This window comes from Acanthochromis polyacanthus, chromosome 4 (assembly GCF_021347895.1).
Source record: "Acanthochromis polyacanthus isolate Apoly-LR-REF ecotype Palm Island chromosome 4, KAUST_Apoly_ChrSc, whole genome shotgun sequence".
Classification (NCBI taxonomy): domain Eukaryota; kingdom Metazoa; phylum Chordata; class Actinopteri; family Pomacentridae; genus Acanthochromis; species Acanthochromis polyacanthus.
In genome coordinates, this window is record NC_067116.1 from 22,300,186 (window position 1) to 22,313,956 (window position 13,771).

A 13,771-nucleotide genomic window follows, 5' to 3' on the forward strand; every position below is an offset into this window, starting at 1 on the left:
CTACAGACATAATCTTTTCGATTAACTTTGAATCTACTGTATGTTAAAGAGTGTTTGGGATATAATGTCACACACGTTGTGGCTGACTGACAGGTTTGACAGTTGTAGGGGAAAAAATAACTAAAATGACTCATTGGAACAAACTGAGAGCATCAGGTTAAAGCACCGCATCATCCAGGATTACATTAGCACCATGGCATGTCATGAAATATCTTGTAAGAGTCCCGCTTTTAAAAACACACACAAGGTCAGCAGGGTGAGCATCAGAAAGGCACCTCAGATCCCTTTCACTTCAGATAGACACAAACAGTTGCTTCATTTATTCTAACTTTAATCCAAATATGTCCCATTTACATTCATAATTAAAAGCCACTAACCATGCAATCCTTTAAGATTACATTCAGCAATTCTGTAAAATTCTAATGTTTTGTTTTGCTTCTTTGTCTTTTTTTTTTTTTTTTTTTTACAGAAAAGTGTTTCTTATGGGACAATATGGGCACTTTAAACTTTTGATTTGATTTAACAGTTGTTTACAACCAAAAATGTCTCATGGCATCCCTTTTTGCATCACAGTCAGCTTCTGTGCTGCTTTACTGCTTTTATTGAAGGTCTCTAACATTGTCTGGTGTTGATATGGAAGGTCTCAAATCTCAATTTTTGGTAGTTTCTTATAAAATCCTAATTAACAAATATTCTCTCTTTGTTGTTGTTGTTGTTGTTGTTTAGATCAGAATCATTCATGAAATACTATGAAAATCAGTCTCTAGTTGAAAGTTGTGACTTCAGCTGGTTCAGTTGGAGTGAGAAGACCATCCTTAAGGTAAAGCAGGTTGAGGTTCACTGCTGGACTGTCCTTCCTTGTGTAAACTAGGTAGAGGTAATTCTACCCCACCACTGGATCAGAATGTACAGTGAAAATAAGAGCTGAATTTTCATGTGCACCAGCTGAAGCTGACAGACTGTTCCATCACTATCTGAGACAGGTCAGCAGACAGATATGACCCCTGTTATTTTGCACTTGACAGCATCAGATCTCAAATGTGGTTAAAAAAGAATACATTCTGTGAGTGTAACAACTCTGTCACTGCAGTGCTTAAAAACACCTTTTGTCCACACAACTACAATAACACAACTCTGTCTGACCTTTGGGTGGCCTGTGAGCAAAGATGTTTATTTTTGGGGTCAATTAAGTATCATTTTATTATTTTGTGTAATCAAGATTAGTGCTGCATTTGTTTTCAGTCCAAAATCCAAATGTATTCAGTCCTTCATTTGAAAGGTTTGTTCCAACATTCTGACAAAAATCCACATAATGGTAGAATATGTAGAAGTTTTACTTGAAGCTTTTCACCATCAGTCAATATCCTGCCTCCACACTGCGCTGAACATGCTTCTGCTGCAACAGTCTGCTGAATAAACCCCCGAGAATTTCTTCAGCTTGGCTTTCAGCCATGTTTATAGCTTTGTGTAACAGTTTGTATAATTCACTGAGCTGCTTGTTTGTTCCTATGTGTTGCAAAAAATAACTGGGATCCTTGCTGAATATTCATGTAAACAAAGTACAGACTGTACAAGAAGATAGTAGTTGAAATCCATACATCAACTGAAGTCAGCCTGACAGATAATTTTGTGGCGAGTTGAAACAATGTTTGACTTTGGGTTTGTTTGAGCAGCAGCAGCAAAACCACCCGGAAAAGCTTGACTGCGTGAGTGCACAGTGTAAGAAATGTCACAAGAAAAACTTGAGTCAGTAATTATAATTCTCATCCACTGAGTGTAGCATATTTCTCCACTGAACCCTGCCCTTGGCACTAATTTAAGTTTGACTCAGTGTTGAATATGATGTACCAATCCACTGGCACGCAACATGCAAAGCACAGGCCCTCTGCTATTTCCACGACAAAGTCTCCAGCTTGCATACTAGTCAACTTTTAAGGAAAAACTGAAGACAAATATCCAGTTTATCTTTTTTATTAGAAAAGAAAATTACAAAACTTTGGCAAGATTTTGAATCCACAATTGCATTTGTATAAAAATACATTCGTTTTTTTTTTTTCAGTGCTTTGCCACTGACGTTGCACAGCTGACCCTGAAGACTTCTCTGAAACTCCTGACAGTCTTTTTTGGAAGTTGAGGAGAAAACATAATCCTCAAGTCAGTTTTTGGAATGTTCTTTGTCCCTACATTTCAGTGGCACTTCCGGCTTTAGGCTCGACCCCGCAGCACCGAGGCATCTGGCTCCCATCACAGTCCACATGGCTCAGGGATCTCCATCACCTTGTAACCTCCTCCTCCTTTTGTTTAGCAGCTGGGAGAGCTAATCTATGAGCCTTGTGCAGTTTTATAAGCAAACTGTAACATCCTATTTTATCACTGTGCTGAAATCCCCTACCACAGCTATCGTACGCTTCAGTGCCTTGAGCCATGCATTAATACAACACCGCTTCTGGAATTCATCCACACACCATCCAACCGTTTTTGTTCTAAGTTCTTTCAGAATACATTCAGCTCTATCCAGTTCTGAGAGAACAACTCGCTTAAACTCTCATGCAATCCTCAATGGCATATAATTAAGGCATACATATTTTCCCTTTTACATATTGTTAACTGCATGCATAAAATACATCTACATGTTCTTATTTCTGCTCCACCATCACACCTTTACATACAGTATGTGCTTCAGTAACAGTAGAAATTATCACAGGCACACTGCTGTTGACTCACACTATGCATAGCAGTGGAAGCTGTTCTGTTGCTAGGCAAAGGGAAGTTTACATCTGAGGACAATAATTGCACTTCTCTCTTTACGCCACTCAAAGACGACAATGTGCTTCTGAACATGTCAACTTATCAAGAGCGCTTTTTTTTTTCTTCGAACATTTGAACACCAGGTACAACTCCGACTGTCCACCTGATAAATATCAAGTGATCTTAACCCCCCCAACATGTCCCATCTCCTTAAATCTCAAAAATGTCTTCACACTAGGGAATCATTGATTGGGAGGTATCTGTAGCTCGCTTCTCCGGGAGCCAAAAAAAAAAAATCACTTGGGGAGGGCAGGAACTGATGCACAGAAGTTGCTTCTCTCTCAACAGAACAGGAAAGCGTCCACTTTACTGGACTGGAAACCAAGTGGCAGCTCCTCCACTAACATCCAGTTCCTGTGAGCTCCGTCTCCTGACCTCTCTGAGGTGCTCCAGTCCATCTCCACCACACTGGCTAGGACCAGATGCTATTTATCACAGAGAAGTAATCCAGGAGAAGACAAATCTCTTGATTTGTTTCAGTAACTAAACTGCTTGACACTCAGGCAGGGCTCATGGTTCAACACGTCATGCAGCGAGGTCTCATGTTCAAGGGCTGAGGGTTGGGGTCAATCTGTGGGCGAGAAATGAAAGAAAAGACAAGGAGGTTAAGCAAGCAGTTTCACACTCGGCCTGCCTACAGTCTATATTTGTTTTCATGCAGTTACTGTTATACAACTCGGCTGTGATCTCAAGTGTTTCTTCCACAGGGAAAAAGATCTTTACATGTATCGCCACACAAACACCTCTTTATAGGCTTCTACAAGTGCCAATCGCAGTCAGTAAACTCGAGGTGTAGGTAGGTGTTGTTCCCAGCATTCAGTGACTCACCTCGCTGTACACTGGTGGAGGTCGGAAGCGAAACTCTTGGACAAAAGCCATGAGGGGTCGCTCCAGGATCCCACTCAGGTCTTCGGCCTGCTGCGGGATCGCTGCATTGTTGCGCTGCTCGGCCTCCTCCTCTGTCACCACAGAGCTGTAGTCTGGAGGAGCTGCAGGGAAAGAGGCAGGATTAGTCCACTGGTCTGTTCTGACTCAACAAAACAGTGCAGCTCCAAACACTAAGCAGCTGAGTCATCACTGCAGTTAAAACTCTTAAAATCCTGATTAACATTTAGTGCCTTTTGCACTAACAAACACTGGTTTGATCCAACATGAATCTCTGCTGAATCAAAACCTTTGTTTGTTTATGCACTTTGGCATCTTACTTATGCAGGCAGTCACTGATTTTAAGAAACGTATGAGGGAGCAGGCACATAAACAAGAGCAATTTCTGAATTTTTACTAACAAATATTGAAAGTCTGTCAGAATGCCGAATTTCTTTTTCTTGAAAAATGTGCTGGCAAATGCTCCTGCTTTGTTCATGCTGTAATTAACAATCTAGTCCTTGTGCACATGCAGAATCTAGAGTCCCTGCAGCATTACAGGACACTTACGCTCAGGCTGCTCGGGGATGGCCATGCGCAGCCACTCCAGGTTGACGCTGTACTGGCTGCTGACGCTGGAGGTCCGGCTGCCGAAGGGATGGAGGGGGATGGTGCCGATGACGAGTGGCAGCTCCAGACACAGCTTGGATGTTCCAGGAACATCAACGCAAACCTGGTGGAAGGAAAGAGAGAACTTTCAGCGACATCTGTGTAAAGTGCAGCAGCAGTGCGCAAGGAAAGAGGAATCTAAATGCTTTAATAAAGCAACTGCTGAGTCAGCTCACCTTGAGCATGTATTCCACTTTGATGATGCGACACTGCAGGATAGACGGACCCACAGGTGGGATCTTGATGGCACGGCCGTGCCATGTCTCCCGACATCTGGCTCCCACAATGTCGCCACACAGCGTGGCCACCACCGAGCGCTTCTCCTTCTTGGTGCCGCGAGCGATGAACGTCTGCGTCTGAGTGATGAAGGCTTTGGGCACAATTGATCTGGAGGTAGAGTTGTCGAACTCCGCAAAGACAGGTATCACCTCACCTGTGATGAGAGAGAAAGCATGTTAAAAAAATGCAGACACTTCTAAACAAAGACCTAAAAAGATTGTGTTAACAGAAGAAGTGCTGGATTATCACCTGGTGTGTAGCCTTTGCGGTCGATCTTTGCAGTCACAGACACCTGTCCAAAGTTGCGATACCAGGCCCGTGCCATCTTATCCTTCGTACCAGCCTGCGGTGCCTGCAGATTAGTGCACCGAATGAGCAAGGGCCTCAAAACATCCAGAAAATCGTGAAGAGTGCAACAATACAATCATGAAACATGAGGGCTGAGCTGCTCACCAGTAAGGCTGGTGTGTTGATGTCGATGGGCTCAATGACTGTAAACTCCTTCTTGATTTTCTTGACGGTGGTCCACGGCCTGTGTAGCTTAACTTTGACCCAGTAACGGATGCTGCCATGTTTCCCCTCGAAGGAAGTGACCAGCGTCTCTTCTGGCAGCTGGAAGCTGAATGGAAATTCGTGTCTGCCTGCAGGTAGAACCGTCACTTCACCATTATCTGAAGGGAGGAGAGAAAAAATAAAAAGGAGTTAAGTTACAGGTCATTTATTTGTCGTTTGGTTTTTGTGCTTGATTTCTCGAACCACAGGGCAGTGAGTGTAAAGTATTCCAAGATAACTGACCAGTCTATTTGTGTTGGTATCATATAATTATCAGGAATAAGAGCATGAAGTTATATAACACCGATATAAAAGTAAGCAATTCAGCACAGTCAAACAGCAGTTTCTTAATCTTTCCTGTAACTGATTATCTAATTCGGTGTATGGTGATTTCTACAATGCATGAATGACAACAACTTTCTACTTTTGAATTAGAAAAGCAAGTCCTGATAAAACTGTTGTGCAAGTGCTGCAATCTCAAGTATTGTTTAGAACAGATCTTTTAAGTGTGACTCTTGCAGAAATAAAAATCTGTCTTTTCTCTGCAATCACATGGTTTCTGAGCTCGCTCAAAGGGGCGGTTCCTGCTCCACTGTGCTGACTGAGAACATGTTTTCCTCAAGCTACATTATACAGCCCGTCTGTGCTGCTCTGTTTTTTTTTTCTCTCACTCGCACAGGTCCAGGAACATGTGTTTGTGTTAACAGACTTCATTTGTTTTGTGTGCTTTTGTTAGCGGATTCTCCTGTTACATTTAAACAACAACACCGTCACTGTCAGATCCCCTTCATGGGTCAGGCAGGTTGGAAGGAACGAATCTGCAAAACCCTTACTCAAACACTACTTATTAAACTGGTACACATTATCTGATAAGATTTTAGATTGCTGCAGGTATTCACAGAAGTCAAGCTGAGAAACTGAACTCGGCAGGAAAACAGAAGATCGACAAAGGCCCGGCTGTGAATTTCCTGTCCATGCTTTAACCATAACAGCTCTGTGTCCCAATGAATGAAGGCAGAAACCTCAGGCTCCCTCACAGCACCGAGAAGAATAACAACCCAGGATTTGCTTGGAACCAGGAAAAGTCTGGAGTAGGTCCTACTTTCACACGAGAACATGTTATAGATGCAGCTGCTGCAGAATGTTAGACTTGTATGAAGCTAAGAAGGCACTAAGGCAGAAAACTTGCTTTTGTAAATGAAAGACTCAATGTCTGGAAGCTTGTTTGTGCAATTTCTGAGTCTGGATCTCAAGCAAGTAAAAGTGAAAACAAGTAAAGCAAGAAAGTGAAAACCCCCTGAAGTTCTCTTAATCAGATAAAATCAATTTCAATTTTGTTTCATTTAGCCAGTTTCAGATGGTGAAGTTCATTTATATTTTTTGCATGTACATTAGAAACAAGTTTATAAGCAGGCAGAATGTCTCAGCAGTGAGAAAAACAACTAACCCAGGAAACACTTTGAATTCATAAGACTTTTACACAACCATAGAGAGCAGGATTGGTTTCAACATCCATTTAACTCTCACACTACATCATGAAAACAACACTATCCCCCTGTTTGCAGACGAACAAGTCTCCCAGTGTACCCCAGACACATGAGACACTTTCTCTGTTGTCTCGGAGGCTTGTCGTCTGGTCAATGAGCAGACTTTTGTTTAGTAGCTCTGACTGAAGTTTACAGACACAATGAAGGGATCCTGCTCGGACTAACCTGCCTGCAGCAGCACCTCTCTGCGGTTCAGGTACTCCACCTCGTCGCTGTAGTTCTGGGTGTAGGCGGTGCTGGATCCGGCGGACCGGGACTCGGTCCAGTGCACTTTGGCGAACCCTTCGGCGTGGAGCTTCAGGGAGTCCACCCGGCTCTCCCCGGTCAGCTCCAGCACCACCCGGCCGGACACCACGTCCCCACTGCCGAACACAGGTGGACAGTCCACCTCCGGGGAGTCGAAGACGATGTCAAACTTTTTTAACTTGTCGAAAATCATCTTTTTGTTTCCTTGCAAGTCCTCCCAAAAGTAAAAGCGGTTCCTTTTCGTTGCTGTTGCTCCTCGGCGTGTTAAGCGTGCTGCACAGGATCCTGAGGTTTGCAGAGAACTTCTGTTCTCTTGTTTAAAGCTCAAAGTGTTGAACGTTGCAAACGACAGTCCTATTTGGAGGTTGAGAAAGTGGGCGGTGTTTGCGAATTTATTATGTAAGGCTCAGCAGAGGGTGAAGGCTGGGCGATGCTGCTTTCACGGACTCGCACTTGGCGCCGACATTTTAGCACTTCACTCGTAAATAACACGTCCTGTAGCTGATTCCTTGTTCACTCAATAGTAACAACAAAACTTACCATGAAGGTTTGAAGAGAGGCTGAAATGTCTGCACACTACAAGAAGACTAAACTTGCTTCAAATTAGAAAATCTGTTCAATCAGCTGCTGCGGCCAAATACTAGTTTGTAAACCCTGCTGGGACAAAACCATTTCCCCCTCCTGTTTTATTGCACCTAGGAGCTTTCAACATTCACATTTTGCCTTTTTCTGCACATTTACAACTTGACATTCTGTTACAAGAGGACACGAACACATCCAAACATGTCAGGGCATATGCTCAGGAAGGGCCCAGATCGTAATGGCAGAATTTAAGAAATATTTCACCAAATAAAAATGAAAAAGTCACATTTTGAACATTCACACGTGCATATCATGTTAAATGCACACTTTTCACACATTCTAAACTTTATTTACCACTTTGTTTGGTTACTAGTGCGTAGCACTCACATGTCCAGAGCAACCCTGAAGGCAGCATAATAAACATGCAGACTGGGTGTGGAGCAGAGAGGAAAACAGGGCCTGGTGATGATTGATGGTTACAGGTTCTTAGAAGAAAACAGGCTTACTGAGCATGCCTCAGTCTGGTAGGTCCTCCCTGCGCAGCTCAGAGGAAAATAGTTTTATTCTAGACCAAAGCTGTTTACTCAGCTTCTTTCACGTTGCCTTGAACATACTGTTACATAGGCTGGGCTGCTGCACACATGAAAAACATGCAGCTATGCAACTTATTCCAACAAATCCCCTCAAGAAAAACAACTAGTCATTCTGCTTTCAGGAATAACGCAACACCATCGAGACATCACAGGAAAACTGCAAGCTGGTGTACAAAGTCAACATCTGCATGAACTTTATCTCCCGTGCAGACTTTTCTTCACACATTTAATTCAGTTCCAATGTCTCCGAACAAAACCAGAACTGTTTGCCAAAACTCCAATCAGTAAACTATCCCATCTTCGCTACCTTTATAAGCTAGGTTCATTGGAGCTCTTCATTCAATTCAAAAGCTTCCAGAACAAATCAAGTCAGCACTGTGAAAAACAAAGTTGTTTACGCCTTTGCTTTGTTCACCAGGACTTGGCTCTCCACTGCCACCAACTGGTGAACTAACCAACTGGTGCAGACAGCTACAGGACTAACAGGATGCTTTGTAAATTCTCTACTGAGCTGGACAAGTTTGTGAATCATTGAAAAGCTGTAAAAGTCTGGGCAGACAGAGCTCACAGTGAAATAAAACAAAGGGACATCTATCTAACTGAGCCTCATTAACATGTCTCCCTGAAGGTTAGTGTAATGTGAGAAAGTATCACAGCATCTTGCATTCATTATAATCAGTGAACTTATTTATAAAACAAAACAAAAACCGTCCAACATTCCTGCAATAATCAGAGATCTTGTCATATTTGGGAGATCTGCGAACCAGTTTCCCTCAGTTTGTCGGTGTTTTCATACTTTCAAGAAGTTGTATTGTGAGGAGAAAAAGCACAGCACGCCACCTGCTGGTGCTCAGAGGCTCTACCAGGACTCTGTGTCCACACTGATAAGACCATGTGCTTCTCTGCACATAATGACCTGCCAGATAATCACTCCCACTGTGCAGATGACTCTGTATGATTACACCCACTGCGGCTGTAAACACATTCACCAGTGCTGCAATCGAAAGTAAAAATATTTATCCTTGTGGGTGCCTCTCTTTTGAGCCAAAAAGCTGCCGTAAAGCAAACCATAACACTGAATCTTCACATACATTAGAGCAAAAAAAAGGCCTTGAATAGTTATGATTCTTAAGCCGAAAACTTCTAAATGTGGAGCAGCTCCTAAAACACAACCAAAGCTCTCCGATGAAACCAGACCGACACTCAGGAAAATTACTGCGGTTAAAGAGGGAAAAAGCCATTCATAGAACATTCTGTTTCCTAAAAGCTAAGTGATAAATGAGCTGAAAAATGGCACACAACCCTGCAGAATGAATGGAGAGCAACTGCTGGCTGCATGGCGGGCGGAGCCAAGGAGAGCCATGTGTTGTTTTCCTTGTTGCCACGGTGATGCGGGCTGTATTTTTTAAAAAACAGCCCCCCACTCCTTCCTCCTCCATCTTTCACTTTCTCCTAGTTTCTTGATGCTGCTGCTCCCAACTAAATAAAAACCACAAACACTGTCCTGATTTCTGCATTTTAACATTCACGTTTCCTGCTTTGTTTGGTTGCTGGTAAAGTGTGTAAAATTACTAAGTAAGAGAAAATATAAACATTTTGCTCATGAAAGGATTTGAGAAGTATATCAGCAGGTTAAGGCTTTGCAAAAACAATTAGCACTGGCATTTCCTGGACACATTTTGCAGATAACAATAGTATATAAAGAATGTCGGTCAGAGGCATTTACAGGACAAAGCAGCCATGTACTGACAGCAGTGTAGCCTTTTAATGGTAAAAGCCATTGTCTAAAGATTTACAGAAAAAAAAAAATCACATGTATTTTTGCAAGAGTAAGGTCTACTGTAGCTTTCAGTTTCTTTTTGTGGTTTCATTTGCCTTTTCACATTTTATGATTAAATTAAATAATATAGTTGTATTGGAGTTTAATGATATCTTACTTGTAGTGATGTGTAGTTGAGGCAGCATTAAGCAAAGCAGTGTTTTAAAGCTCATATATCATTATTATTTTTATTACATCAAATGTAATATATTTCTATGGAACTTAGAAATTGTTCATGAGTAAACTAACCAGACATAAAGGTCTGATTTTGGTGAACCCAAAACACAAATCCAAGGACTCAAAAAACACCGTATCAGAAAAGCTGCTGCCACATGGTGTGAATCATCCCAGATAATAAAACATTTGACTGGTCCAGGTTTGTACTTTGAGCAACTCTCTCACCATTATCAGTGTTAGTCATTTTTAAAATCGGACAGCTACAATAACACTGAAACAGTAAGTCATTAGGACATTAACACAATGCTGATCTCGGGTCATTTGAGCTTGAAAATATCAACTCTGGCTCTGGTGAAAGGTATTATTTTAATGCTGTAAAGCCTAAAAAATAAAAAAAATCATACAAAGAATATGGTAAATCACTTATTAAAAACACTTGTTCACTGCGGCTTTTAAAGTTCAGCACCTAAGTTAATGGGTGATGTGTTGGATTGCTGTAGTAGTCAGTGTTGTTGTGATTTAGGCTGCAGTACAGGCTGTATTTTAATATTAATATGCAGAATGAAGTGTCATTTAAAAATAAACTTCCTCGTAAGTTGTTATCAGGTTGTGTTGCCTGCCAAAGAAACAACAACAAGAGGTCTAATTCTGCTTTTATCTGGCTGGCATCTACTTGTCTGACCAGAATAACCAACAATAATGTTTACAGACCATCTAATGAAACATTAACCAGTGTCTACAGTTTATTTATTTACCTACATACTCTCCCTCTCTAATTTTTACCTGCCAGATGCCGTCCACTCTGGGGGAATTTCGGCCTGTACAACACAGCACTCAGTGAACCAGTTGTGTATATTTGGACTCAGCACTAATGGATTTGTGTTTAATGTCAAGATTATGTTATCTGGCAGATGTATCTAGACTCTCTCCCAGGTTTCCATGCAACACATTCTGCCCAGGTGGCTTCATTTTGCAAACCTCAGCGACTACAAGACACAGCGGCTACCAGCTGGCAGATCAGCAGTTTTTCACCACATTATTAACAACAGAGAGGAAACTTTTTCCTCCACCGGCTGCAAAATATACTGAAATACAGTTTCTATGATCATATATCATGTATTTTATTTAAATACACAGGTGCAGGGGGAGAAAAGAAAGTACAACTACTAAAACAAGGTCTGAACAAATGATATAGATATATTTTAATAGAAGTGCAAGTGTTGTTCTGCATTTTCAGTGGTTAGTGTCTACTGTATCTTCAGTCTGTGCACTATGAGTGAACTCGCTGAGCAGTTCATGTTTAAGTCTGGTCACTGGATAGGCACCATTAAAAGACTCTTATTTTGTTAAATTCTAACTAACAAGGCCCAAGCTTAAAAATTAACCCCATCTTACCTGCAAGATATTACACAGCAATCCAGAAATACAGTATGCTGAGTAACAAGAGAATCACTAAAAACACAACCAGAATTCTAACTGATTTGACCTGTGGTTACGCAACATCAGATTGATTTTTAAACCCTGGGTCAATAGGATATTGCTCACTACAAGACCATCTGCATCTTTCACTACTGACCTCGGATCAGATGCTGTCTCTTCCTGAAGTATGTGATCTTGGAGGTGTAGTCATTATAGACGGAGTTCATGCCGCGGTTCTCCAGCCAGTGTGCTGTGGCCACCCCTCTGCCCTGCACCTTCATGGAGTGAACTCTGGTGTCCCTGCGGAGCTCTAGCACCACCTGGCCGGACACCACCTCCCCTCCAGTGAACGCTGCGTCAGCCGGACCATCCAGCTCCAGGCTGAAGGACTTTATGGAGTTCAGAGTCATTCCTGCCAGTTTAGAGAGCACACAAAAAGACACATTTTGACAAGGCTGAGGGGTAAAGTCACACTAACTAGCACGGTTTGCTCTATTGTCACAAGTGTGTACAGAACTGGTTCTCAGGTGCTGTAAAACATTCTGCAAATAGCCACAACCAGCTGGAGGCCTACATGATAAAAAGTGTCTAGGGGTCCTGTGGACACCAGGGGATTGTGACACAAACAAATTATATCTGTGAAGTCCTGAATTCACAATTTAAATAATATTATGCAATGGTTTATGACTGATGACATGAGGTTAAATAGAACCTGCATCCAAAATATTGCTAATTTTTGCTCTTGTCTCATAGGGATATGATGTTTAGGGTGGGGTTGGGTGGATCTACTAAGGGTCTCTGCCAACTGCTGTACTGGAGACGGTTTTTGTTTTGTTTCAAAACTCGTTTCAGAAACACTTATTAGCAATATAATATTACATTTTTCTTATTTTTAGATTTGATCACAACTAAGCAAAAATCATTTCAAACAACAGCTGTGTGCGCTGTCCTGTTTTACTGACATTTAATGCGTTAAAAATACAGTCAACAATGCAACAAACATTATTTTATATTCGCGATTCTTCAATAAGTTGACTTTAAGTGTTGTGAATATTGTGCGCATTGATATATGCAAACATGTGAGGACAAAAAAAAAACAGAAATTCTGCTTCAGATGAACACTAATTCAATAACACTGTAAAACCAACCGACTATCACCAGAAACAGCTCTGTCTCTGCAGTGCTCGGTGGTTATTTATAATATTTTCTACTAAAATCGTTGTATTTTCTGTTCTGCGGCCGGTGCGGGTCAGTGTATTAAAGGGCTGCGAACCAATCAGCACCGAGAACCGGGACTACGTTTTATTATTAGTTGTGAGCTTCATGTTTAAAAGTGTGAAACTCACCGACAGATGAGACAACGAAGCGGTCAGTACCGAGGAGCCTTCAGCGGGATAAACTCCGTGTTCAGTCCGTCTAGAGATTCAATGGAAGCTGCGGCTTTATAAACGTCTTTCAACGCCCAGAAACACGGCAGCTCTGCGTTTTACACCAATGACAAAGAGCACATGCAGCTCACACCCGCCCACCGAGGAGGAGGACCTCAGGTCAAACTGCACGATTTTCATGGCGATCTCCAGACTAGACCTTCACGTTTAAACTGCATTTACCACATTTATTCCGTCTACTTTATCGTTTACATGTGGGGTGAGTATTGTAGGGCAGATTCGTTGCAGCTTTTCAACTCTCATCTTGATACAGTTTTATGGAAATTAACCTCTTAACTGCAATATACAGAAGAAAAAATACATTTAAAACATTCACGTGAAAAACATGTATTTAATATTTATTTAAAAAATATTATACACAAGTTAGGATAAGAAATGAAATAGATACAAATAGCTAACCAGGGGTTTCATTGGTGTTTTATTATTATTATTTAGGATAGCTAGCTACAACATGATTACTCCAACTTGTCTCAGCTTAATCCTCCTGTTGTCCTCATTTACAGGCACCATAAAATATTGTTTCAGTCTTTGAAAAAAAAAATCCAAAAATTCAGCAAAAAAAATCTCCCAAATTTTTGAAAATTTGGCAAAACCTTCAGGAAGAAAATTCCAATAATTCCTGAAAATTTTCCCTTAAAAGTTTTATATTAAAAAAATCGCCCATGTTTAGCAAGAAAATTCTTGTAAATATTTTCAAAAAATTAGTAAATATCTTCCAAAAAAATTCTAAAAATATCTTAAGTGATTACATGTATACCAGTAAAACTT

At 41.3% G+C, this 13,771-nt stretch overlaps 1 protein-coding gene across 2 annotated transcripts; it reads right to left on the reverse strand.

The window, feature by feature from the left end:
• Positions 1-1,955: 1,955 nt before the first annotated feature.
• Positions 1,956-13,026, reverse strand: arrdc2 (arrestin domain containing 2). Of its 2 annotated transcripts, XM_022205956.2 has the most exons (8): positions 12,902-13,026; positions 11,713-11,967; positions 5,074-5,291; positions 4,870-4,972; positions 4,518-4,774; positions 4,243-4,405; positions 3,637-3,797; positions 1,956-3,379 (listed from the first exon to the last, which is right to left on the reverse strand). In XM_022205956.2, exons 2-8 carry the CDS (start codon positions 11,963-11,965, stop codon positions 3,326-3,328), a joined length of 1,209 nt encoding a protein of 402 aa, XP_022061648.1. In that variant the 5' UTR covers positions 11,966-11,967; positions 12,902-13,026; the 3' UTR covers positions 1,956-3,325. The 2 variants fall into 2 exon arrangements, with proteins under 2 accessions (XP_022061648.1, XP_022061647.1); XM_022205955.2 differs by lacking the exons at positions 11,713-11,967; positions 12,902-13,026 and adding an exon at positions 6,885-7,802.
• Between the last annotated feature and the right edge of the window lie 745 nt (positions 13,027-13,771).

What these genes read in the sequence shown, in the direction of transcription:
- arrdc2 (XM_022205955.2), bottom strand. Translation starts at nt 7,158, where the DNA reads ATGATTTTCGACAAGTTAAAAAAGTTTGACATCGTCTTCGACTCCCCG. An exon ending in CATCCCCGAGCAGCCTGAGC is followed by an intron (nt 3,798 to 4,242) that starts GTAAGTGTCCTG and finishes CTTTCCCTGCAG; the next exon opens with CTCCTCCAGACTACAGCTCT. An exon ending in CTCCACCAGTGTACAGCGAG is followed by an intron (nt 3,380 to 3,636) that starts GTGAGTCACTGA and finishes TCTCGCCCACAG; the next exon opens with ATTGACCCCAACCCTCAGCC.